This window comes from Pleurodeles waltl, chromosome 3_2 (genome assembly GCF_031143425.1).
Source record: "Pleurodeles waltl isolate 20211129_DDA chromosome 3_2, aPleWal1.hap1.20221129, whole genome shotgun sequence".
NCBI classification, from domain to species: domain Eukaryota; kingdom Metazoa; phylum Chordata; class Amphibia; order Caudata; family Salamandridae; genus Pleurodeles; species Pleurodeles waltl.
In genome coordinates, this window is record NC_090441.1 from 88,743,889 (window position 1) to 88,770,370 (window position 26,482).

A 26,482-nucleotide genomic window follows, 5' to 3' on the forward strand; every position below is an offset into this window, starting at 1 on the left:
CCTTTAAGAAGGGCAAAAACAACAAGTGATGGACGGAATGGTGAACACTGTCAAACATTCACCCCCAGTACAGTGATCTGGGCCTAAATCCATCATTTTTGTGCTGCCCATGCCAGTCCAGTTTGGACCCAGCCATATGCAAATCAGTCTTGACCCTGTTCCCCATGGGAACAGTCCAGCCCGAACTGCTAGGCCAGGCCTTCCCTGGACTGGAAACAAGCATCCTGGGACCGGTTTCGGGGTTTCACCCCTCATCAGTCAGGCTAGCTTGAATCCAGTGGCATGGGAAGCACGGGACCCACCCCTTCCCACTTAGGGCGACAAATGCAAAAACAACCAGTGATGGACGGAATGCTGAACACTGTCAAACATTCACCCCCAGTACAGTGATCTGGGCCTAAAGCCTCGTTTTTTGGCTGCCCATGCCATTCCAGTTTGGACCCAGCCATATGCAAATCAGTCTTGACTCTGTTCCCCATGTGGGACAGGGTCAAGACTGATTTGCATATGGCTGGGTCCAAACTGGGGTGGCATGGTGAGCAAAAGAACGATGGATTAAACCCAGATCTGTGACTGGGGGTGAGTGTTTGCATTGTCAGCACTCCGTCCATCATCCTTTTGTGTAGCTAATGTTGCCCTAAGTGGGAAGGGTATGCCCAGACTTAGGTCTCTTACTCACTGTGCCACTGGAATCAAGCCAGCCTAGCTGAAGTAGGGTGATACCCTGAAACCGGTCCCAGGATGCTTGTTTCCGGTCCAGGGAGGACCTGGCCTGGCAGTTCGGGCTGGACTGTTCCCATGTGGGGCAGGGTCAAGACTGATTTGCATATGGCTGGGTCCAAACTGGGGTGGCATGGTGAGCAAAAGAACGATGGATTAAACCCAGATCTGTGACTGGGGGTGAGTGTTTGCATTGTTTGTGTAGCTAATGTCGCCCTAAGTGGGAAGGGTATGCCCAGACGTGGGTCCCTTGCTCACTGTGCCACTGGAATCAAGCTAGCCTGGCTGAAGAAGGGTGATACCCTGAAACCGGTCCCAGGATGCTTGTTTCCGATGCAGGGACGACCTGGCCTGGCAGTTCGGGCTGGGCTGTTCCCATGTGGGACAGGGTCAAGACTGATTTGCATATGGCTGGGTCCAAACTGGGGTGGCATGGTGAGCAAAAGAACGATGGATTAAACCCAGATCTGTGACTGGGGGTGAGTGTTTGCATTGTCAGCACTCCGTCCATCATCCTTTTGTATAACCTTTAAGAAGGGCAACACAGTGCTCATAGCATATAAATCACATTTATACTCCAATGCAGAACAACGTTTCACACCCACAGAAAAAGTTCTAACTGCTGTATAGATGGATGACATCAAGGAGAAGCCACTTGCCCAAGGCAAACGCATTATTGTTGTTACTCTGGTGCCAGTCTTAAAGGCTGTCACCAAAGCAAGTGTTCCTAAAGCTAAAGCATTACATCTACGCTGGATTCAATGGGCAACCTCTCTGACTGCCACCGATGTAGATTACATCTTTGATTCAAAACTTCAGACACAAGAATTTCTCCAATATGAACAGGAGTACCCTGCACCTCTAGATATTTCGCCAATTGACAGATACCATATTGTAATTTGCACTGATGGTTCAGCCGCTTGCCCAGCCATGAGCAGAGTGATGAAGGATGGTGTATTCCACCCTCACAATACCTACACGCAGACCCTAGGGGACTGCACAGCCCAGCAGGCTGAACCCAAAGCCTGTATACTAGCGCTAAAACACACAGAGCCAGGACTACTCACTCTGATCGTCTGTGACTCATACTACTGCATCCAGTCCTACAATGATTATCTTAATCATTGGAAGATGAACGGGTTTAGAGATTCCAAAGGGAACACCATAAAACACAGAACTCTGTAGAGGTGGGTGGCTGATCTTAAGGATAAGCTACCATGTGTCCATGTGGTGCATACATTGGCCCACCAACGTGTAGGAGTACACGTTATTGGCAACACTTTGGCTGCTGAAGCAGCCAAATCTACAGTAGCTACAGCTTCTGTGGTTGCAGTGACTCGTTCTCAGACGAGATTGGATAATGAAATTCTGACTGCCGTGAAAGCTTTGGCTGAAGGCAAGCCTCACCCCAAAGCATACCCTACAAAATATTCATATCACATCAGTGCACAGGATGTTGCTTATGCAACAATTCCTGGGGTTGGAGAACAAGCAATCCCCAACGAAGACCAGAGATTAGATCTCATCAAAGCAGCACATGAGGGTGTCACATCTGCACATGCTGGTATCTCGGCCACAATACCACTCTTACAGAAACGCTTCTGGTGGCCAGGTCTATACAAACAGGCAAAACAATAGGTCCTTTGTTGTAACATTTGCCAGCAAATTAAGGACTCCAACATCAAACGCCCACTGCAGACATCCCTCCTAGAGTCCAACAGGCCACTCTAATGTGTGTAACATCACCACTGTGGTCCCCTCCAACCAGACGGTGCATACAAATACATCTTAGTCGCTGTAGATTCTTGTTCTAGATTCCTGTGGGTATGGCCACAGCAGTCGGTTGACGCTCAAACTGTTATAAAAGACTTGCTGATCTTTATCGGTTCATATGTGGTTGCAGCATTCCAATCGGATCTGGGCCCTGCCTTTGCCTCTAAGGCATTTAAGGACACCATGGGGATGATGGGTGCTGAACTCCATTACTCCTCACCATACCATCCTGAGGAAAATTCATTTGTGGAGAGGAGGAATCGAGATCTGAACCAGTCTTTAACAGCCAGAGTATTATGTTCAGGCCGCAGTTGGCTTCATCACCTATATGGGGTCCAGACAGCACTGAACAATCTGCCAAGACGGTCCTTGGGGGGGATGCATTCCCTATGAGGTTATCTTTGGGAAACCTATGTATGTCCCAGACCTTGATGGCCCTGGTATGGTCGCAGCAGATACACCGTTTGACATAAATTAACATCTCACTGTCTTACAGGAGCTTCAGCAATTTTGTGATGATAAATCATCCGCCAATGCTGCCACCGTAGGAATAAGGGATTTGTCAACAACTTCAACTGGATGGATACCTAAAGTTGGGGATCTGGTTTGTGAGAAGATCGCTGTGAAGAAGGAATTTGGCCCGTCCTACAGAGCACCGGTTCCAGTCCTGGGAATACAAGGTACCAGAACTAGTCACTTACCACCGCTTCCAGGCTCCAAAGCTAACAGATTCATTTCATTGAATGCATCAAACTTCACCATGTGGCTGATCCAGCACAGTAGATGCAGAGGTCCCTTTGGGTAGTTCCCGTCCCCTCTCACTACCCAACAGGACATACCGTTTAAAGTAGAAACAACAATATTTCTGACTACACAAGGATGTGCAATGAGGCTACAAATACCTCCTCAACCATGGGGAGGGTGGAAAATGAGCTCTGGCTGATTCCTGATACCACTTCAACTACATCACCTGTCCAAGATGTGGCTGTCTTCTATTCCAGCACAACACAGACTGACAGCATCATCTACTATGAGCCTCTATGCGAAGTGGATCCATCCACCTGTAATGCACCTGCTCCTGGGTTTGCAGAGACTCCTTCTGGTTACTTCATGAATATTGATGACGTTTCTTCAACTTCATCCACTCCTGCAACTGAAACTTCATTGTAAGCTGTATAAAAATAACTACTTAATTCAACCCTGGAACTATCTTTGGTTATTCCTGACATTATTTGCATTGTTTCTATGGATTGGTTTTGTGACTGTCGTATTCCTGCTTAACAATGGTCATTACCTTCCTAAGCGCTCCTCTGTTGAGCCTGTGGATGAAGTCTTAACTCCATATCATTCCTCACATAAGGTCCGAAGAGACTTGTTCCTTGTGAACATTTCAGCTGTACCAATTCCTGATGGCACTGTGTGGGATAAAGTTCCATTTGATATATATGGGCCTACTGAGGTCATTCAGATTCCTTATGTCTTCAAAATTTCTATGACTGATGTAATTACACCTGGAGTTGTAACTGATGATTGGGATGCCCAGACAGTTGATTCTATGTTAAATGAAATGAAGGACTATTCAGTATTTGAAAGTGATGATGTATGTACAAACAAAGAATTATGGGGAAATGTTCTGCTATAACAACTGGGGACATCACTACCTGCACCGTGCAAATAGACATAGATCAGTATTTAATTACACACAGGGGGAACACTGTTCAACTCCACCTGTGGGGAGCCCCAAACATGATGCAGATAAATTTACTTTTTTTTTGGCCATTACACAAAAAAATGCAGAGTCATATTGCTTCAAATTACCACCTTCACAAATTAGGAAAATGTTGCTAACTAATACAATGTTAATTTACTGTCTTTCAGTTGAAGGTTAGGGATACTGGAAGAACACTGTTGATGTAAAAAGTGTATGGGGAATACAAGATTGGCAAATACGGGGTAGGCAAGCTTTATTTAGAACGTGCCTTATTCCTGTGCAAATGATCTTTTTGAATGACACCGTTCAACACACATCCTGTCTGAAGTTAGCAAAAATGAAGGAAATGAGTGCACCCAGTATCCCCACACTAGCAAAGCGTAATAACTGGCAATCCTTCCTGAATGTCACCGAGGAAAAACTAGATGCAAAGGTTCAGGCTGGTATCTGTAACTCTTCTCTTTCCAGTCCCGGCGGGTGGTTAATATGGCCAATAGACACAAATGGATGTCAAGCACGTTTTCTGAATTCCTCAGGGGGTTTCTAATTTAGCCAGCCAGACCCTTGCTTTGTCTCGGGTCAACACACAGGTATAGTTACAACATACAGTGTGGGTAAACTGTGCCAACAGTGGGTACAGACTAACACGTTAGCCGCAGTTAAGGAACATCTTAACACTCTTTCTGAAAATATAGACTTACACGACTTCTTGTTAGGTCCGAGAAAGCCACGCTCTAAAAGATTCATCCATGCCATTTATAATGAGATCTGGAAGCTTTCCAAGGTAGAAGCTGCTGCGTTTAGGGCAGATAGACAAAGAAAATTTAGAAAAACCTTTGGCTGTTGTCGACAAAGGCATGTCCAACGGGATTTATTCCCTAATGAACATAGTGTTGTCTGCGATTTATATTATTCAGGCAGACATGTCTCTTTTATAACATGGACAAATTCAGCTGCGTTCCATCAAGCAGTTAGGTTTGACATTACAAACTCTGAAAAACAGGTGCATTCCGTGGAAGTATAATAACGGTAGTGACTTGCATGCTGCTTTTAATTTATCCATGGAATAACAGACAATGGCTAAAAGCGAGGCAAGTTTCACCATGCTTCACATAGAAAAGTTAGAGAAGTTGCCTTTCACAGTTGCAGAAATCCATCAACGGTATGGCTCTCACATGGCACTATAAATCTGCCTATTTCCACTTTTTGTTTTTTAAAATGCCTGAAACATTTTGCCGTAGGCAAATACAAGTGGCTAGGCAATAGCTATATTAAAGAAGAGTGGGGGTTGCCCTTTGAATATAAATGTTCCAATGGCGAAACAGAGGCCTTTCTTAACTGAAACAAATGTGAGACTAGTGTCAGTCATTCAATGATCTGCAAACAGGTGTCCCTTCATGGCCTTTGCAATGCGGGGGTCGTGAACTTGGCCTGTTTTCTGAAGGGTACTCCCGTCCCTTTGATTCGACCAGCATTTCATGTACTTTCAAATGGAAGTTATGTGGTGCTGGGCGACCAAAGCTGTTGTGGTATGTGACCAAATTTTGCCTATGCAATTTCAGTCTCTAAGGTCGTTACGTGTTGCGGACATGTTTTATCCCCCTCACACAAGAGACAAGAGTAGCAGAAAAGTGGCCACACATTGATACTGCTAATGTGAATTATAACAAGCTGAGCAGACTAAAGGCGCTACTGTTTAAAAAACAAGTGATGTTGACATCGGCTAGAGAGACATATGCTCCCCAGATAGCAAGATTATCAGCCGGGATACAATCCCTTTTAAATATCAACTTCCCCAAGCACTTTGGAGAGCTGGTATCCAGAATTTTCAATGCCTCAAGCACTATGGGGATTGTCCATTTCTTTAAGGCTGTCAGGTCTGAATTTGTGTCCATCTTCCAGACTGTCGTCGGATTGACATTCCTTCAGCCATCCATTCACTCTTTTCAAGTGTGTTTGGTGGCTTTCCTATAACTTTGATGTTAGTAGGCAGAATACTACTGGTATTGCTTCTGACTCGCAGAGGTTGTGCCTTTCCAGCTAAACGGAGTGATGGAGCCACTGCCACCAGCTCAGCTCAGCTCAGCTCAGCTGTGCGGTGAACATATGGTTCAGTTCTTTAATGCTCCGTTGTTGGAAGAGTTGGAGCGTGACTAGTTATTGTCATTCAGACCAGTCCTATGGTGTGTGCAGCCAGTCTTTCGCTGCGTGTGGTGCCTATTCGAACATTTGCCTACAGTGTGCCGTTCTGTTATGCCAGTACCTCCTGTGGACCAAGAACTGCTGATGTGCCCGATGAGGGTTCATTCACGGTCGTGCCCTTTAATACTAAGGCTCATTTGCGAGGCCACTAATGAGCCGCCTTTGGTGAACGATTTCGTTCTCTTTGGCGCTGTGGAAAGTACCGCCCCTGCAGGAGGTCCTGCACAAGAGGAAGACACACACTACTACTCCGTGGATCCATCTGCATTTGCTGTCATGGATCTAACATCTGATGATGCGGCTTAGTTTCTGAGGGCCTTTTCCATTTATTGGCTTCACAGACTCTCTTCAAGATCATGACTACTTGGTAAACAAATTTGATGATTGGCTTATCTCACCAAATTCGAAGATGGCCTTTTTACTTTGGCCTGCTGGGCTTGTCATGGTCAACATTATATCTTTTTGTTGTTTTTAGCTATTTTTTTAACATGTTTTTAAAAACGATTTTTTAGTACGTCTTTAATGATTTTAGCTTGTTTTAGTCCAGCACATTCTTAGCTTGGATTCATTCACCTTCAATGACGTCATCCTATGGCGTCATACTTGTTCCGGCAATTGGGAGAGCGTAGTGATTCCTATCTTGTTTTAATGGGAAGCAGGAGTTAGTTTAGCCTTCTGGCAGGTAGACTTGTATCCCCGTCACCCAGGAACCTTTACCCTACTCAGTGTGCTCTGTTTTAGCACAATTATTTTATTATATATTTTCAAGATGGCTGCATTGTTTTTAGTTAGGCCAATGTTTTAGTTTCATGTTATCAGCGCCACTGTGCTAAGGGGTCACTATCAGTGACAAAGATAAACAAACTGTAGGTATTCATATTAGGTACATTCCGAGGTTTGCGCTTTCGAGGGAATTGTTTATGTAATTGCAGCCCCAAGCATGTCTTGTTATCTATTGTGTGGGAACAGACCTACGTCAGGGGTCTGATAAGATCTGCAAAATACATCTCACACAGACAATCAGAGGGATTCCAACCAGATGCCATGGATGCTGCACGTCGCCTTAACACTGGCCCAGTCTTTGTGTGCCCACAGAGTCTGATCTAGAGACCTCATTCCAAGATAACGAAGGCTGGGGGGCTCTTCTCACGGACACAGCATTGGCAGATTAGGTTTATCACACCTAGCTCTCTTTAGGTTAGGTTCATCATGCTAGGGTATTAGGGCATATTTCATATCTCATGTCATTTTATGTTATTGCAAGATGGTGGGGGGTCTTTGTACTAATGACTCTCGTGTTCACAATTCTGTTTCTTGCATTATTCATTATCCTTATCATTTCAGCCCATGCAATTTATCGTAGATTGCAGTATTGTTAGTAAAAACCTATTAAGACTTTTCATACATCTCTCTCATTGCCTGTGTGTTTGATTGAGACATTGTTCATGTGAGAAAGGGGCAATTTCCGTTTAACCACAACACTCCCTGAGATGTCGCACTCTTGAGTCCAATGCGTAAAGGATGCCACAAATCACCTTTTATTGTTTGGGTTTTTGGTTAGGTACTGCTTGTGAGCCGGGTGGGTTTGCACGACAGTTGTGACTTGTTGTAGGACTGGCATAGTCCCCTACAAGCATAAGTGAGTACTGTCATCCTTAAACCAGCAGTCTTGCCTAGCGCAACAGTCAAACTACGACAGTAGGACATGTAAAGATTAATGTTAATCACCAGTGGCTTACACCTCAAAGCTATTTTCACTATAGCAGGGTTGGCTGTTCCCTAGGTAAGCATTGGGGTACAATATTAAGTTTAATATAAGTTATTTCTGCCTCAGAAATATCTGCAAAATGACTGTTGGGACTTTTTGAAAGATTTATTACAAGCCCACTTCACTGGTGAAGTCAAATTTGTGATGAATATTTCAGAAGGATGACTTTAAAAAAAGTCACCATTGCCCTGCCGAAGTCCCCAGAGGCTAAATTTAGATTTTGTTCTCTCCCTGCTACCAGACAGTAAATTTGCATTTCAATGGGTGTAAATTAGGTACAACTTTCTGGCAGGACAGGGTTAAAAAACCTAGGGTGTGGGGGGGATGGTGTTGTGCCCTGTGGGCTGGCTCTAATGGATTAACTAACTTCAAAGATACCTACCTTGTCACAAGCAGATACAGCCAACACCTAAGACTGCATTCTTCTTCTGTCCCTCCAATCAGAGCAGCCTCTCTCATAGCAGGCCTCTTGTTGACATCAGAGTCAGGTCCTGATGGAGTCTCAAGACCCGTTTGACAGGTCTGCTGGGGTTTTTCATATGATACTGGGGGGAGTATTTTACTCAACTGTCTGGTTTCTGAAAGCTCACCTTTACCCTAGCAGGCTTCTGTCTCTGAGTTTGTTAGGGGTAAAATGCCTGCTTAAAACTGCAGCTTAGTGTTAGATGTGGGAAGACACTAGACGTACCACAGTACACTCCCCACACACTCAACTAACCATCAGATCTAACATTTAGCATGGCTGAAGTACTTGACCATCTAGCAAATGTCTTAAGTGAGTAGGGTTAGTTCCAGGAACCTGTACCCCATTGTTTAGGGCAACCCCCAGGGTCAATCCCACCCACTAGCTTATGACAGGCATACATGTGGTATTCCCAGGCGCTCACTTGTTTGGAATGCACTGTGTTTGCTTAGTCTATATACCATGGAGGAGAAGCCTGTGGTTCTGATTATTGAGCTGTTAAAATTTCCACTGGATTTACAAGAAACCTGCCTCTTGAATATGGGCATGAAAGATCTCTCGCTTGACGTCGAACCTGTTGAAGACATGTGCCTCAACAACAAAGAGTTTGCTATTTTGTTACTCAACAGCATCAACATCAAACTTCTTGATGTTGATCTCCTTAACCCTACATATACCTTGAAATAAATATTGATAGCAAATCTGTTGTGATCTCTATGGCCCTGAATGCTTCATTTTTGATCTGGCCGGAAAACCTGAGGTTAGACTCCTCAATGTCAAACATTACTAAAGTGTACGAGGAAATTAATATATGATTCCTATTTCCCTTTTTATCAAATCTTCCGATGCTTTAATGGATGTAGCTCACAGATCTGAAGTGAAGGCAGAAACATCCCTATGCTTAAGTTTCAGCTGTTGGAAAACAGCAGCAGACATTAGTAATGGATGTATTCATGATTAATCAGAGCCCTTGTCATCCTTTTCCGGTGGAAGGGACACTCTTCTATCTTGTTGGTGATCCCCAGATGGAATAAGGGCCCTTTTCAGTGATTCTTCTATTACTAGAAGAGTATTTCACAAAAGTCAAGGCACTTCTGATCAGAAACTTGTAATCAAATGTGTGAACAAGCCTAAAAATATCATGATTATAAGTGAAATCAAATGTTACATGAGCAAAGGCTAATCATGGCATTTGAAAACTTAAACAGGATTTCAACTGATTTGGCAGAGCATTCTGGGATAGCTAAGTCAGCGTGCAACACTAAAGGTACAGAGCATTTCGTACGTTTCTAAGCCCTTAGACAGTAATGACATGGCTCATTTGCCTTTAATTTTCCTTGCTTTAAAAAATATAGTAAAAATCCCCAAAACATTTTTCTTTGGTTTTGGTTACTTATATCTTTGAAGAATGAGGTAAAAAGAAAAGGTGACAGTCCAAAAGCCTTCTTTAAACCATTAAGAACCTAAAAAAAGATACGAATGAAAAAATGTTGTGAGAGTGTTCCACGATCCAACAAGGAGGTGAAAGAATTCAATGTTCATGAACATAAACTAAGATCCAATGCTTGGAAGGAGTTTACCAGTCAAATATAAAGTTGAATAACATTGTATATTATAACTGAAATTAAAAAATTTTGGCAACGTCAGAGCTAATCTGCTCAAGTTTCAAATTAGAAACAACAACAAAGTTAAAACCTCGCAATTTTAAACAACCTATATACTGAAGCCTTTCAGAAAGTGGAAATCTCTGTTTGCTCCTATTGGGATTACTAACCTTCAGCACCTGCTCTAGATTCTCCAGTTTGCTTTGGAGTTGTTGTCTCTCCTGGACAGCAGAATCACGTTGCTCAGTTACACTGACAAGCAAACTCTTCAGGTCAGCATTTTCAGATTCAACCTAATGAAAGGAAAAAAGGATATTGACCTGGTTGATTAACTCTACTTTCGAACAACAGAGAGATGCATATCTTAACTATTCCAATAACAGAAAGATTGATAAGGAAAATATACTTGCAAACATCAACATGGACGCTGCCTCTGAATACACTGCCTCTGAACTCAGACAGTAGATTTCCTCCATGCACATTCAAGACCCCCATTCAGTTGAGTTAAAATAATAGCTTGCCTTCGCATAGCTTTCAGTTACTGTTTTCAGCAGTAATACCCATTCTTCAACATATGATTCTCTACGAAAGTACAATACCTCCATGCATGTTTGGGGAGGTGTGGCTTGACATGGCAAGATGAGGAATCGATCCTCACTACAGCTTCTATCCAGCTGGGCGCAACACTGCCTCTTTCATGGTGCTGAACGTTGTGGCCAACACAAACTACCTTCCCACTCCTCATGGGTGACACAGCTGTCCAGTGATCATGTCATCCCCGATTGGAGCCCTTTGTACCATTTACCTCGACCAATGACCTGGGACGCGATGGAGATCAATGTGCCAGCCGTGATACTCTACTGAGATTGCAGGAGATGCACACAATGGGACAACCTGGCAGGGCCCCTTCCCGAGTCATGGATACACCAGAGAGGAAGCTGGCTTTATGACCCTGAAGCTTGTGTTCAACCTACTCTTATCCCCAGTCACTGGGATTTGGTGACAGGCTGCAGGTGTCAACATGAGGAGTGGTGACTCGGCTCAGCTGAGAACTGGGAGTTGTGGCTAGTGAAGCGAGCCACTACTCCTGTTGCTGCGAAGGAGGAGCCTGCTGGGGTGTGGACGACTCTAGGAGTCCCCATCCTGTATGGATCCAGACCAGGTCTCACCCATGCAGCCCAGGGCTGGCGACACTGACTGGTATGGGAACTGTGCAGCTCTGCGCAATGGAGAAGATCGGCGGGAGACCCCCCAGGCCGTGGAGCACATGGAGGCTAGTGGTCAACCAGATGACCCTGACAGCTACGTCTGTCAAGAACTCTCCCCACCAGCCCTGCTGGCACAAATGGCGGTGTGGACTGCTGCCATTTGCAGCACGGCCCAGAATTGGACCTGGGAAGACCTTTCACCCCCATCTTCCCCTGAGAGGGTGTGGGGGTACTAAGGGAGAATCTCCGGGGGTTCCAACAGGTAACAGGCACTGGGGAGGAAAGAAGACCCATTGTGACACAAGACACCCCCAAACACTAAAGCAGCTGCCACTGCCACCTAAGGCTCGTCCTATGGGCCGATGTTCAGGACATGCTGTGCAGGCTGAAACTGCTGGATAGAAGATGACTGTTCGGTACAAGGGCCAGACCAGGGGAGCCAATGAAAAAGAGTAGAATGCTCCCTGTCTCTACAAGACTGTCATTCTAGGGAGGCCTGGACCCCTCTGTGGTCCTGCCGGAAACAAGCTCCAAGAGCCCAAGCACAGCTGCTTATGCTGCCCACCTAAGCTAGGTGGAGCAAGCAGGCTGACGGAGCCCACATCTTGTGGATGGACCTGTGAAGGTCCTGGTAGTGTTACCCACGTGACACTAATGCTGGCGGCATCCTCCCCACTCCCACCATGGGCTGCGACAAGCTCACTGTGGCCAGGGACAGCATAAGATTGACAAATACATGGCCCCCAACCCTGGAGGCTTGGGACTCTGTGACCTCCCCTCCTGCCCTCAGAAGAAACTGGGGTTATCCTGCTGGTGTTTCACTTTGCACGCATAGCTGCTTAATCCAAAATTGTGGGAGGGGAGAGGGTGGAGGAGGTCTCAGGACTGCACCAGGACTTCATGGCATGTTACAGTCACCAAGGTAGAAGGGCGAGTCTCAGTACTGGAATCTATGGTTTCCACACTGTCAACAACATTGAAGCTTTTAGAAGAGAGAGCTCAGACTGTTGAAAATATGGTTAAACGCTTTAACCTGTGCTTTGTGGGCTTTCTGGAAGGCGCTGAAGTCTCAACCCCGAAGACCTTTCTGGAGAACCGAATCACCTTCTGGATACCTTCATCCCATCCATCCACCTGCTTCATGGTGAAGACAGCACATAGGTCTATGATGCAGAGGCCTTCCCCAGGCCTCTCTCAGTCCAATTATTGAGGCCAAAATTCTAAATTACAGGGACTGGGATAAGAGCCTTCAGGAAGAGCAGATGGCAAACAACATTAACTACCAATCCCAACATATCATGATTTTCGTGGACTATGCCTCTCATGTTCAATGATTCCAGAAATCAATTGAAAGGGTTCAAATAAAACTTCAGGCAAGGAAACTAAAATACACACTGATTTTCCTGGAAAAAATTAAAATTATGGAAGTGAATAATGGAATGACAACCCTTTCAGTGCAACTCCCCACCCAGCTGGGGATCAGCCGCAGAAGAGAACAACCCGCCCCCCCCCCCCCACCTTCACCCCCCTGACTGTGCTGGGCACCGGGTTCAAAAATTGTGGGGATGCCATCGAAGGCTGACTCCTGATCCGACTCTGAATGCCCTTGATTGGACATGGTGCTCTGTCACTCACATAACCAACCCCAGACGCACTCACCAACCAAGACTCTGGACCAAGCGTACCTGACATCACCTGAAGTCTCATGAGAAAATGATGTGCGCCATCCCTGTCATCACACCTATATCATCCTTATATGGTGGGCCATCACAGATTCAAGTAGGGAGCACTCACTTGGACTTACACCTCAGTTTGAACCAGTTTCTTTTGGAAGGGTGGGGAGACGGATGCTTCTTGGAGGTGAGGGGGGGGGGAGTGAGGCAGGGGCTGTTGAGGGGACACGGATGTTTGTCAAGTTAGACACAGCACCTATAGCCTTCACACTTTAACCTCACAGAACTTAGCATTACTATTCGAGCACTCACAGAAAGGACAATGCTTGTCCTGCACAATCTTTCCTCTCACCTGATATGGGCTCCTTCACTTTAATGACATGGAATGTCAACAGCTTTAACAATCGTATTAAGCGAGGGGTGATGCTCCGCTTTGCTAAACATCATGAGCCACTGTTTTGCTACTATAGGAAACCCACCTATTGGGCACTAAAAGCCCTTCCCTGACCCACTACAGATATGAGTCTACCATGAATGATATATACGTGGATCTAGGGCAGTGGCAGTGCTCCTCCATAACACCTTTCCCCTGGTTGTCTCCTGAGGGAGCCTATACCTTCTGGGACAGTATGTTGTGGTTGAGGGATCCTTAAAAGGTCATTTATACTATTATATTAGAATGAACATCCCGCTCACCTTGATTCACCATACTATGGATGACCTGCGGGCAAAGATTATCCACCTGCCTTACATGCTTACCTTTATTGGAGGAGGCTTCAATGACCTCATGACTCGAGCACTAGACTCCATAGACCTTGGGACTGCTCAGGTTAGAGTAGGTGGAGGTCTGCAGGGCTGGACAGAGAGCCTGGAACTCTGTGACATCTGGAAGGAGTGGAACCCAAGGGTAAGCGCATACACTCATCTCTCCTCCGTTCACTCACTATCCCAAATTGATTTGATATTGCTCCTTGAGTTGACCTCGCACACACAATGGGCTCTCACATACTTCCTCGCGATATATCCAACTATGCCAAGGATAACCCTGGACTCTGGAAAGACTTTAGAGATTTTCTTACTCAAGAAACAGGTAACTACTATGACCTAAACGAAGATACAGGAGACTCTCCAGGTGTGATATGGGTGCTACGTAAGGCGGAACCGCACAACCTTACTTAAAGGGGATGCAAAGGGCCAAATGACAGCAAATTACAGATTTAGAACTTAATATGCTAGCACTAGAACAATCTGGTTATACTGAGTACCACTGCCTGGCTTTAACGAGAGTCACTTTGGTAAATGACATTGGAGAAGGAAGACCAATGCTGGCTGGCATCGACAAATAGAGTCTGGAAATGGGGGATGAGTCACGCAAACTGCTATACCGGCAGGCAACGAGATGTTGTCTCCCAGATAGTCTCATCAAATATGACTGAGGAAGGCACGGTGGCAGGGAAAGCTCCCGACAATGCAGCAGAATTTGTGGTATATTATTTAAGGTCCACACATGCAGCTCCTGAGGGAGGTTTCCTCCCCAAGGCTAGTTGACATCCCGAAGCCAAGAGTTGGTGGAGGTGACAAGGCTGACGGAGGAGATCACTTTGGCATTTTGCAACATGAACTCAAGGGAAAATCAGGGCCCAGGAGGCTTCCCTATGGAATATTACTGATACTTCCAGACCCATCATTTGGCCACCATAGTGGTTTTTCTGAAACTAGGCCGACCACTAGAACAATGTGCATCTTATCACCCAATATCCTTCATCAACTCTGAAATAAAAATATATGCCAAAATATTTGCCAATTGGCTACTTAAAACTCTGCCACAACTGATCCACCCAGATAAAAGTGGTTTTATGTCCAACAGGGGCATTAGGCATTATCTCAGGCGGATACCTATGGCTCCGACCCATATCTCCCTGCTCGGGGACCACACCGCACTTCTACTCCTAGATTTTAAGAAACTGTTTGACTCGGTCAAGTGGGCATTTCTTTCGAAGAGGCCATGGAAAAAGTAGGGTTGTGTCCTAGATTTAGAGCAATCATTAAAGTACTAAACTACCATCCTCAGGCCCTGGTACCAGACAACGTCATTCTATCTGCATGTTTGTAATATGCCATGGCTCTTTTTCTCCCCCTCCTCTTTGCTCTGGCAACAGAATGTGCAGACACAGAGATTTAGCTGAGGGGTAGCGACAGAAAAATATTTTGCCTTTTATATGGATGAAGTCAATCTCTTCATTTTCTGACCCTCACTGACAGTTCCACGACTGCTTCATATAAGTACCTGTACAGAGAGCCACCAAGAACGACTTAACGGGCCTAAATCAGTACTGGTCCCCATCTGACGAGATAAGCAAGTGAGCACCTGGCTGCCACACCTCACAACCTGCATACTCATCTCCTGCTACTTAGGGATCCACATAGCACTGGGACCTAACCTAACCTGGAACCTTAGTCTGAAGCCCCTCGAGGGGGGTTTTGTAGAGCACTGGAGGGGACACAAGTAGGCACACAAAACACACCCTCAGCGGCACAGGGGAGGACGGGTGCAGTGTGCAAAGCAGGCGTCGGGTTTTGTATTGGTTTTAATGGAGGGACCCCGGGGGTCACTCTAGCAGTGCAGGCAGAGCACAGGGGGGCTTTTCGGGCCAGCCACCACCTGGGCTAGGCAGAGGGTCACCTGGGGGTCACTCCTGCACTGAGCTTCGGTTCCTTCTGGTCCTGGGGGCTGCGCGTGCAGTGTTTGGTCCAGGCGTCTGATCCCTTGTTACAGGCAGTCGCAGTCAGGGGGAGCCTCTGGATACTCTCTGCAGGCATCGCTGTGGGGGTTCAGGGTAGTCGTCTCGGGCTACTAACGGGGTCGCAGTCGCCGGGGAGTCCTCCCGTGGTGTTGGTTCTCTGGATCTCGAGCCATGGGCCTCGGGTGCAGAGTGTGAAGTCTCACGCTTCCGGCGGGAAGAGTGAGGTCTTTAAAGTTGTAGAAAAGTTGCAAGTTTGTTGCTGGTTGTTGAGCAGAGCCGCTGCTCACAGGAGTTTTTGGGTCCTGGGATTCGGGGCAGCCCTCTGAGGCTTCAGAGGTCGCTGGTCCCTTTTGGATGTGTCGCTGGTTGCAGGTTTTCGAGTCAGGAGACAGGCCGGGAGGGCTGCGGCCAAAGCATTTGTCGTCGTCCGTCGCCTCTGCAGGCTTGTAGGTCAGCAGTCCTTCTTGTTTCAGGTTGCAGGAATCTGATTTCCTGGGTGCCCCTAAATACTGAATTTAGGGGTGTGTTTAGGTCTGGGAGAGCAGTAGCCAATGGCTACTGTCCTGGAGGATGGATACACCCTCTTTGTGTCTCCTCCCTGAGGGGGGGGCACATCCCTAATCCTTTTGGGGGAATCCTCCAAAACTAAGATGGAGGATTTCTAAAGGTAGGGATCACCTCAGCTCCGGGAACCTTAGGGGCTGTCATGACTGGTGGGTGACTCCTCCTTATTTTCCTAAATATCTCCTCCAGCCTTGCCGCCAAAAGTGGGGGCAGTGGCCGGAGGGGCGTGCATCTCCACTAGCTGGGATGCCCTGTGGCGCTGTAACAAAGGGGGTGAGCCTTTGAGGCTCACCGCCAGGTGTTACAATTCCAGCAGGGGGAGGTGTGAAGCACCTCCACCCAGTACAGGTTTTGTTCCTGGCCATAGAGTGACAAAGAAACTCTCCCCATGTGGCCAGCAACTCGTCTGGTTGTGGCAGGCTGGCATAAACTGGTCAGCCTAACACTAGAAGTTGGATTGGTATTCAGGGGGCATCTCTAAGATGCCCTCTGGGTGCATTTTACAATAAATTCCACACTGACATCAGTGTGCATTTATTGTGCTGAGAAGTTTGATACCAAACTTCCCTGATTTCAGTGTAGCCATTATGGAACAGTGGAGTTCGTGTCTAACAAACTCCCAGACCATAAACTCTTTATGGCTACCCTGCACTTACAATGTCTAAGCTTTTGCTTAGACACTGTAGGGGCATAGGGCTCATGCACATATGCCCTCACCTGTGGTATAGTGCACCCTGCCTTAGGGCTGTGAGGCCTTCTAGAGGGGGGACTTACCTATGCCACAGGCAGTGTGTGGTTGGCATGGCACTCTGAGGGGAGTGCCATGTCGACTTAGTCCTTTTCTCCCCACCAGCACACACAAGCTGTGAGGCAGTGTGCATGTGCTGAGTGAGGGGTCCCCAGGGTGGCATAAGACATACTGCAGCCCTTAGAGACCTTCCCTGGCATCAGGGCCCTTGGTACCAGGGGTACCAGTTACAAGGAACTTATCTGAGTGCCAGGGCTGTGCCAATTGTGGAAGCAAAGGTACAGTTTAGGGAAAGAACTCTAGTTAGCAGAGTGCCAGCACACATTCAATCATAACTTAGCATCAGCAAAGGCAAAAAGCCATGGGGTAACCATGCCAAGGAGGCATTTCCTTACACCCCTCCCCTCAGGAAGGAGGCAAAAGGAGGGTGTGGCCACCCTCAAGGACAGTGCCCATTGGCTACTGCCCCCCAGACCTAAACACACCCCTAAATTCAGTATTTAGGGGAGACCCTGAACCCAGGAAATCATATTTCTGCAACCTAAAGAAAGAAGAAGGACTGCTGACCTGAAAGCCCCGCAGAGACGACGGAGACACCAACTGACTTAGCCCCAGCCCTACCGGCCTGTCTCCAGACTTAAAGAACCTGCACAGCGACGCATCCAGCAGGACCAGCGACCTCTGAGGACTCAAAGTACTGCCCTGCACCTAAAGGACCAAGAAACTCCCAAGAACAGCACCACTGTTCAGAAACTGCAACAACTTTGCAACTTTGAAACAACTTTAAGGAGATTCTCACTTCCTGCCAGAAGCACGAGTCTTCACACTCTGCACCTGAAACCCGCGGCTCGAGTTCAGGAAAACCAACACCGCAGGGAGGACTCCCAGGTGACTCCAACGACGTGGACACCCTGAGTCGAGCCCCCTGCACCCCCACAGCGACACCTGTAGAGAGGATCCAGAGGCTCCCCCTGACCACAACTGCCTGGTAACAAAGGAACCCGACGCCTGGACCAAGCACTGCACCTGCAGCTCCCAGGACCGAAAGGAACCACCTACCAGTTCAGGAGTGACCAGCAGGCAGCCCTCTTCCTACCCCAGTCGGTGGCTGGCCCGAGAAGCAGCCCTGTGCACTGTCTCCATCTCCTAAGTGACCCCCCGGGTCCCTTCATTGCTTTCATTAGCAAACCCGACGCCTACTTTGCCTACTGCACCCGGCCGCCCCTGTGCCGCTGAGGGTGTGTTTTGTGGGCTTGTGTGTGTCCCCTCCAGTGCTCTACAAACCCTCCCTGGTCTGCTCCCCGAGGACGCAGGTACTTACCTGTAAGCAGACTAGGACCGGAGCACCCCTGTTCTTCATAGGCGCCTATGTGTTTTGGCCCCTCCTTTGACCTCTGCACCTGACCGGCCCGGTGTTGCTGGTGCGGTGTCTTTGGTGTTGCCTTGAACACCCAAAGGTGGGCTGCCTTTGCCCAGGAGACTGACTGTATAAGTGCTTTACTTACCTGAGAAACTTAACCAAACTTACCTCCCCCAGGAACTATTGATTTTTGCAGTGTCTCATTTTAAAATAGCTTATTGCCATTTTAACCTAAACTGTGTGTACTACTGTTTTAAATCAAAGTTCTATACTTACCTCTGTGAAGTACCTTGCATTTTATGTACATAACTCAAATCTTGTGGTTCTAAAATAAATTAAGAAAATATATTTTTCTATATAAGACCTACTGGCCTGGAGTAAGTCTGAGTGTGTGTGTGTTAAACAAATGCTTAACATTACCCTCTGATAAGCCTACTGCTCGACCACACTACCACAAAATAGAGCATTAGTATTATCTACTTTTGCCACTATCAACCTCTAAGTGGAACCCTTGGACTCTGTGCACACTATCTCTCACTTTGAGATAGTATATACAGAGCCAACTTCCTACAAACAGTCCCTAGAAATCAGTTCGCAGTGCGGGGAGGAAGGGTGGGTCGGGAAGGAATATGCACCTAGAAACATGTCTCTACCAGATCTATTGTTACCAAAGGTAAGTAACTTGTACACCTGATAGAGACTTCTATTTGCAGATTCCTTACCTTAGAATAAATACCCGAGCAACACCATCCCTGGTGGTGGGCTGCGAACTAAGATCACACCAAAAAGTCTTGCAGGACCGAACGACCAAAACAGCTGTCTCTGCAGACCTGACTGTCCAGGCAGTAATGTTTGGTGAACTTATGTAAGGAAGCCCAATTTGGGGCCTGGCAGATATCCAGGACTTGAATTCTGCACGCTAACGATGTGGTAGCAGCAGTTTCTCTGCTTGAATGAGTGCGCAAACCCACAGGGTGTTGCTTTTTTGCCAAGGCGTAGCACATCTTTATGCAGAGGACTACCAATTGCGAGATGGCCCTCTTCTGCAGCGCCTTCCTTTTCTCTCCATCCACATATCCCACAAAGAGTTGAACGCCCACCTGGAAATCTTTGGTACTATCTAGGTAGAATGCCAATGCTCTTTTTGGATCCAGGCGGTGGAGTATCTCCTCCTCATGAGAGGGACATGGGGGTGCGTAAAAAGTAGGCAAGGTGATAGATTGGCCTATGTGAAAGGGCGTTACCACTTTGGGAAGAAAGGAAGCCCTGGTATAACGCACCACTTTGTCAGGATGCACTGCTAGGAATGGTGGCTTCGAAGAAACATCTTGAAGCGCACTTACTCTGCGAGCAGGGGTGATGGCAATCAAAAAACTGTTTTAAGGGTTAAGAGCCGTAGAGGACAGTTGTGGAGCGGCTCGAAATGGGCACACGTGAGGTATGTGAGGACCAAGAACAAATCCCACTGGGGCATGATGAACGGAATTGGAGGAAACATATGAGTGAGGCCTTTAATGGGAGATTTGAAAAGAGAAAGTTGGTCTGCTAGCCTTAAGAAGGCAGACAAATATCCCTTGAGGGGCCAGAGCAGAGCCCTGCTGGGCAAGAGAGAGAATAAAGAGGAGAACCTCTGAGAGATGCAGAGAGGGAATCAACAGATTTGTTGATACACCATGCCACAAATTTATTCCAACAACAGGTGTTTACTGTTTTGGTGGAGGGACGCCTGGCTGCCAAGATGACATTACAGACTTTAAGTGGAAGGTCAAAAGTAGTCAAATGTCGCTGCTCAATCTCCACAAAAGGAAGCGGAGACTGGACAGGTTTGGGTGGATAACCTTCCCCTGTTGTTGAGACAGAAGATCCTCCCGAAGGGGCAGTCTGATCGGAAAATGGATGACCATTCTCAGTAGCTGAGGATACCAGACTCTTTGTGCTCAGTCCAGAGCCAGCAAGATTATTTGGACCCGGTCTTGCCTGATCTTCTTCAGAGCCCTGGGCAGAAGTGGTATTGGTGGGAAGGCGTAGAGGAGGCCTGAGTTCCACTTGCGGCGAAAAGCGTTGCCGAACGAATGCCGCCTTGGAAACTCCTTCACGCAAAACAACTGACACTGTGTGTTGTCTGCAGAGGCGAAGAGATTTAACCAAAGCTCTCCACACTGCTGAAAGAGACCTTGCGCCACCTCCGGATGGAGACGCCATTCATAATCAACTATGCATCGACGGCTGATTTTGTCTGCTCTGACGTTCAGAAAGCCCGCCAGATGTTGAATTGCCAGGGAAATGCCCTGGCGTTCCAGCCATGTCCAGAGGCAAAGAACCTCTTGACAAAGGGTCCACGACCCCACTTCGCCCTGCTTGTTGCAATACCACATGGCGGTGGTGTGGTCAGTGAACACCTACACCACTTTCCCTTTGAGAGAGGGAAGAAATGCTTTCAATGCAATTAGGATCGCCCGGAGCTCCAAAAGGTTGATGTGGAGTCTGGACTCCGCCAGAGACTAGAAGCCTCTGCTCTCCGCCTCTCCCATATGGCAGTCCTATCCCAGGAGTGATGCATCTGTAGCTACTGTGAGATTTGGTTAGGGAAAGGAGAGAGATCTGCCATTGACCCAATCTGAATTCGATAACCACCACTGCAGGCCTTTCACAGTTTCCTCCAAGATCTGAACGATGTCAGAGATTCCCCTGATGTTGCGCCCACTGGAACTTCAGGTCCTACTGCAGAGCTTACATATGCCACCTGGCATGTTGGACCAACAGGATGCAGGAGGCCATGAGGCCCAGCAGCCTCAGAGTCATTCTCACCGAAATCCAGAATAGAGGCTGACACATCGGTATCATAGCCTGAATATCCTGGACTCACTTTTTGGGAGTGTAAGCCCGAAACTACACTGTGTCCATAACAGCTCTGATGAAAGGGAGCGTTTGAGAGGCAGTCAGGTCTGACTTCAGCACGTTTATAGTGAACTGTAGCGAATGCAGGAGGTTCGCCCTAGTCTGGAGGTGGGAGACGACTTTCAGAGGCATGTCTACCTTCAACAGCCAGTCGTCGAGGTAGGGGAAGACTGGAACCCCTGCATAACTGCGCAGATGAGCTGCAACCACTACCATCACTTTTGTGAACACCCAAGGGGTGCTGGTAAGGCCAAAGGGGAGCACGGTGAAGAGAAAGAGCTTGTGACCTACCACGAATTGTAGGTAATGTCTATGGGCAAGCAGGACGGGACTATGGAAATAGGTGTCCTGCAAGTCCAACACTACCATCCAGTCTCCAGGATCCAAGGCAGATAGGTCCTGAGCTAGGGTTAACATCTTGAACTCCTCCTTCTTGCGGAACAGCTTGAGGGACTGGAGGTCTAGGATAGGGCAAAGGCCCTTGCCTTTTGGGCACCAGAAAGTAGCGGGAATAGCAACCATGACCTACTCCCGGCACTGGGACCCTCTTTGGCGCCCTTGGCCAGGAGAGCCTTAACTTCCTTGTGGAGAAGTGTCAAATGATCCTCCGATATATGATCGAATGATGGTGGCATGGCTGGAGGAGAAGTCTCGTAGGGGAGGGAGTAGTCCCTTCGGACCATCTGTAAAACCCACCTGTCTGTGGTAATGGATTCCCAGTGGGGCAGGTGATGGCGAATCCTGCCACCAACTGGTCACGGATGTCCCAATGGACTAGGAAGGTTTAGAGGCAGAGATGGGGGTGGGCGTGGGCCGCGCGGTCCGCTGACTCCCTAATCCACGATCTTGTTGGATCCATCATCCGTGCAGGGACTGTACAGCATGAGCGGGTTGGTGGCCAAGTGGAAATGGATGCGGTTGGGTGCCCCTTCCATAGCCATGGATGGAGCGAGAGGTGGACTGAGGGGGGCGAGGAGCGGCTCTGAGGCCAAGGAACCGAGCCATAGCCTGGGAATCCTTAAAGCGCTAGAGCGCGGAGTCAGCCTTGCCTCCAAAGAGACGAATGCCATCAAAGGGCAAGTCCATCAAAGATTGCTGGACATACCCCGAAAAGCCAGACGTCCTCATCCAGGCGTGGCATCTCAATGCCACCGTCGATGCAACCGATCTCTCCAGTGAGTCGATCGTATCCAGTCCACATTGTATCATAAACTTGGCTGCATCTCTCCCATCTGTCATGGCTGGGAGAGAACGTTCGGGCCTCTTCCGAAACTTGAGGCAGCACTTCCGCGACCATATCCCAGAGAGTATGGGAATAGCAGCCCAAAATGCATGCAGTGTTTACAGACCACAGTGCTAGACCGGCCGAAGATAACATCTTCTTCCCTGTATTGTCCAGTCTTTTAAATTCCCTGACCAGGGGAGCGGTAGAGAATACGCCAGAAGATGATGAAGCCTGGATGACAAGGCTCTCAGGAGTAGGATGTTGGGTAAGGAAATTTGAGTCATTCGGCGTAGGCTGATGGCAGTGGGTAACCGTCCTATTCACAGGAGCCCCTGTGCTGGGTTTGGGCCAGATTCCCAGTAGGACATCCGTAAGTGCTTTGTTGAAGGGAAGAAGGGGTTCCGAGTTGGAGGGCCCAGGCTGGAGCACTTCGGTCAGGAGGTTAGGCCTGACCTCCACAGTAGGAAGCTCCAGGTTCAAAACCTCAGCAGCCCTTCTCACCACCATAGAATATGACGCTCCCTCCTCCATAGTCACAGTACGAGGAGAAAACATGCCAGTGTCAGGGGAGGTGTCGAACCCATTGACATCACCCAAATCCAGTTCAAGCTGGTCTTCTAAAGGGTCCAGTGACCCCTCTACACTATCTCCGTATCCATATCCATAGTAATAGGGTTCAGGATCAACCCTGGGCACAGCAGAGCCCATGGAAAATGGAATCACCGTTGAGTAACATTGTTTCGTCTCCGGGTAGTTGGGAATAAGTATAGGGTCGACGTCGCTTGTGGGCCCAATAAGCACTGGGAGCGTCAACATCTGACCCGACGCCGAGGAAGGTTCTGCTGGCACGATCGGCGTAGGGAAGGATCCAGAAGCGGATGCAGAGGTGCTCTCTGGAGTCAAAACCGAAGTCGCCGACTAGGAATCCCAGGGCGCCCTCACCGACTCACCTGGTCCCGAAGGTGCACAGGGTGGGTCAGGCTGCCCAAATAGGAGGCGCATGGCCTCACAGAACTCTTTAAGTTGGGCAGGGGTAGCACTGGCTCCCGGAAATTCGGGGAGGCACGGAGCGGACCCAGACTGAGGCTCCGTACAAGGAGGCCTAGAGTGTCGACTCCCTTCCTGCGAGCGACGGGGTGAAATCAAAGAATGTTTCGCCTTCTTTGACTTATTCTTCTTACCCGAATGTCCAGATTACTTGGACGAAGATGAATGGTGGTGACTCTGCAACCGGGGTCTTGACCTTCCTCTCGAACAGGACTGGGAACGATACGGAGTTGAGTGTTGGGCCGCAATGAGCTTCAGTGACCGCTCCCTCAAAGCTTTCGGGTTCATGGCCCGACACTCTGAGCATGACTTCAAGTCCTCGTTGCGCTCCAAACACCAGAGGCACACGAGGTGCGGATCCGTCACGGACATAATGCAGTGACAGGAGTCGCAGGGCTTGAATCTGGTTTTAAGGGACAGCCCTCGACACAAGCCAAAACTCGTCAAAAACAAATTAGACAAAATGTCGTAGTTAGCCGAAAAATGTGTGGGGTAGCTCTTCTCCGGATCTGCACGTAGGTTGGCAGAGAAAGAAAAGAACTGATGTCAGCGTGTCGGGGTGGGGCCTATATAGGACCGTGACGGCATCACCACGACCACGACACCCGTGGTGTCGACTGACACCACCTAACGGCGTGCATGGGTATTGCTCGAAGAAAAAACTCTCCGGATCTAGTCTGAAGCCTGGGGAAACTTTAAGGTAAGGAATCTGCAACTAAAAGTCTCTATCAGAAACACTTGGTAGTGAGCCTCAAAGGCTCAGGCCTCCTGTTACAATGCTCCAGGGCACTCCAGCTAGTCGAGATGCCAGCCCGCCCCCAGGACCAAGCCCCTCTTTTGGCAGCAAGTCCAGTGGGAAAATTAGGAAAGACAAGGAGGAGGGTCCACTTCAGCTAGGACCACCCGAGGGTTTCCAGAGCTGAAGTGAGCCCCTTCTTGCAGAATCCTCCATCTTGTTTTGGAGATTAGGGACCAACAGGGTCGGAATGTGCCTCCGTCCCCAAACGGAGTGGGCGCAGGAAGGATGTAGCCTCCCTCAGGGGGAGCAGACATTGGCTACAGCCCTCTGACCCCTGTAACACCTGTAAATCTAGTATTTAGGGGTACCCCTGAACCTTACTCACCAGATTCCTGGCAATCGCTAAACAAAGAAGTACTGTTAAGCCGACCCAGCAGTGATGACTCCACACAACAACTGACTTGGCTTCAGCCCTACCAGCCTGTCTGCAGCTTCAAAAAACCCTGCTTCAAAAAGTCGATGCATCCTGCAGGACGCAAACCTTTAGAAACCCCCTGAGGACTGCCTGCCCAGCAGAGAACCAAGAACTTCAGACGACAGCGGCCCTCTTCAGAATAAATCATCAAACGGACTCCTGAACCGCCTAGGATCCACAAGACCTGCCCACTCTGCACCTGACACTCACGGCCCGAGTCCAGGTGGCCCATCGGTCCAGAGAAGGTCCCCCCCCAGGCGATTCCAACCACAAGTCCACCCTGGGTTGACCTCTCCTGGCCAACACAACAATGCCTGCAGCCTGAATCAGGATGACCCCCCCACTGACCGGATCCAACAAAAATTCCCAATGCCCAAGGAGACCCCTGCACCTGCATCCCCCTGGCCTTGTGAAATCCGACCCACGGCCCAGCAATGTTTCTGGATCCTACCTCTAGACCAAGTTTGCAGCAACTTTTTGTGACCCCTGGAGTACCTCCATTGAAAAAAACATTGGACGCGTAGCTCTGTGTTTGCACCCTGGACCCTGCCACCCTTGTGCCACTGAAGGTGTGTGTTTGGTGCAGACCTCTTGCCCCCGTGGTGCTCCCACTAAACCCCCCAGGTCTGCTCCATGAGGACGGGGATACTTAACTTCCAACAGATCTTCTTCAAGTGTCCCTCAGTATCAATAATATCCCATTCTAAACCAGTCACCAATTTTGGCATCTGCACCTTGCAGGCCACGTGTTGCTGGTGGTGCATGTTTGGGGTCAACTGGTGGACATCCTAACCCCCGGAAATTTTAAGTTGAGTACTTACCTTCAAAGCATACTAATACTTTTCCACGCCTAGGACTGCATTGGTTCCTTTGAAAAAATGCACTGTGTCAACTTATGAAATAGCAAATTGCTACTTATTTGTAAACTGATTTATCTGCTAAAACCAAACAAAGTACATTTGATACATAATTCTTCTGGTTCTAGTAATAAAGTAATAAAATACATTTTTGCAATATAAAAACAATTGCCCAGGGGTTAGTCGTTGAATGTGTGCTTCATTTCTTGATTGTGTGAATCAATGCTTTGCACTACCCTCTGACACGCCTAACTGCTCCACCACACTATCACAAAAGAGCATTGGTATTATCTATGTTAGCCCCTTTTAAGCCTCTGGGGAACCCCTAGACTCTGTGCACACAATACCTCATTTTGGTATAGTATATACAGAGTCAGCTTTCTACAACCCCCACACACATTCCATTCCCTTTCAGACCAGTTTCCGTGCATCTCCCGCTACAACTCAAAATGACTCATGCAACATACTTAGGTAAAACACTGTCAGACCACAATCCATTCGAAATTACACTCTCATGGGGTTGGGTGCCCACCCCGCTTCTCACATGGCACCTCTTGTCTACGTTAAACTCTGCCCACTCTGCAGTCAATGCACATGGCCCCAGTCCAAAGAAGCTCCTTAGACAATTCCAACCTCGAGCCCACCCTGGGTTGACCCCTTCTGGCCAATACGACGACACCTGCAGCCTGAATCCAGAGGACCC

At 48.1% G+C, this 26,482-nt stretch overlaps 1 protein-coding gene across 1 annotated transcript in view; it reads right to left on the reverse strand.

The window, feature by feature from the left end:
* The window catches only part of TSPOAP1 (TSPO associated protein 1), a 2,439,191-nt gene that overhangs the window by 1,412,184 nt on the left and 1,000,525 nt on the right, over nucleotides 1-26,482 (reverse strand). Inside the window, exon 8 of the mRNA XM_069226865.1 lies at nucleotides 10,412-10,534. Within this exon, the coding sequence (XP_069082966.1) occupies nucleotides 10,412-10,534 (123 nt within the window). The remainder of the gene's footprint in view (nucleotides 1-10,411; nucleotides 10,535-26,482) is intronic.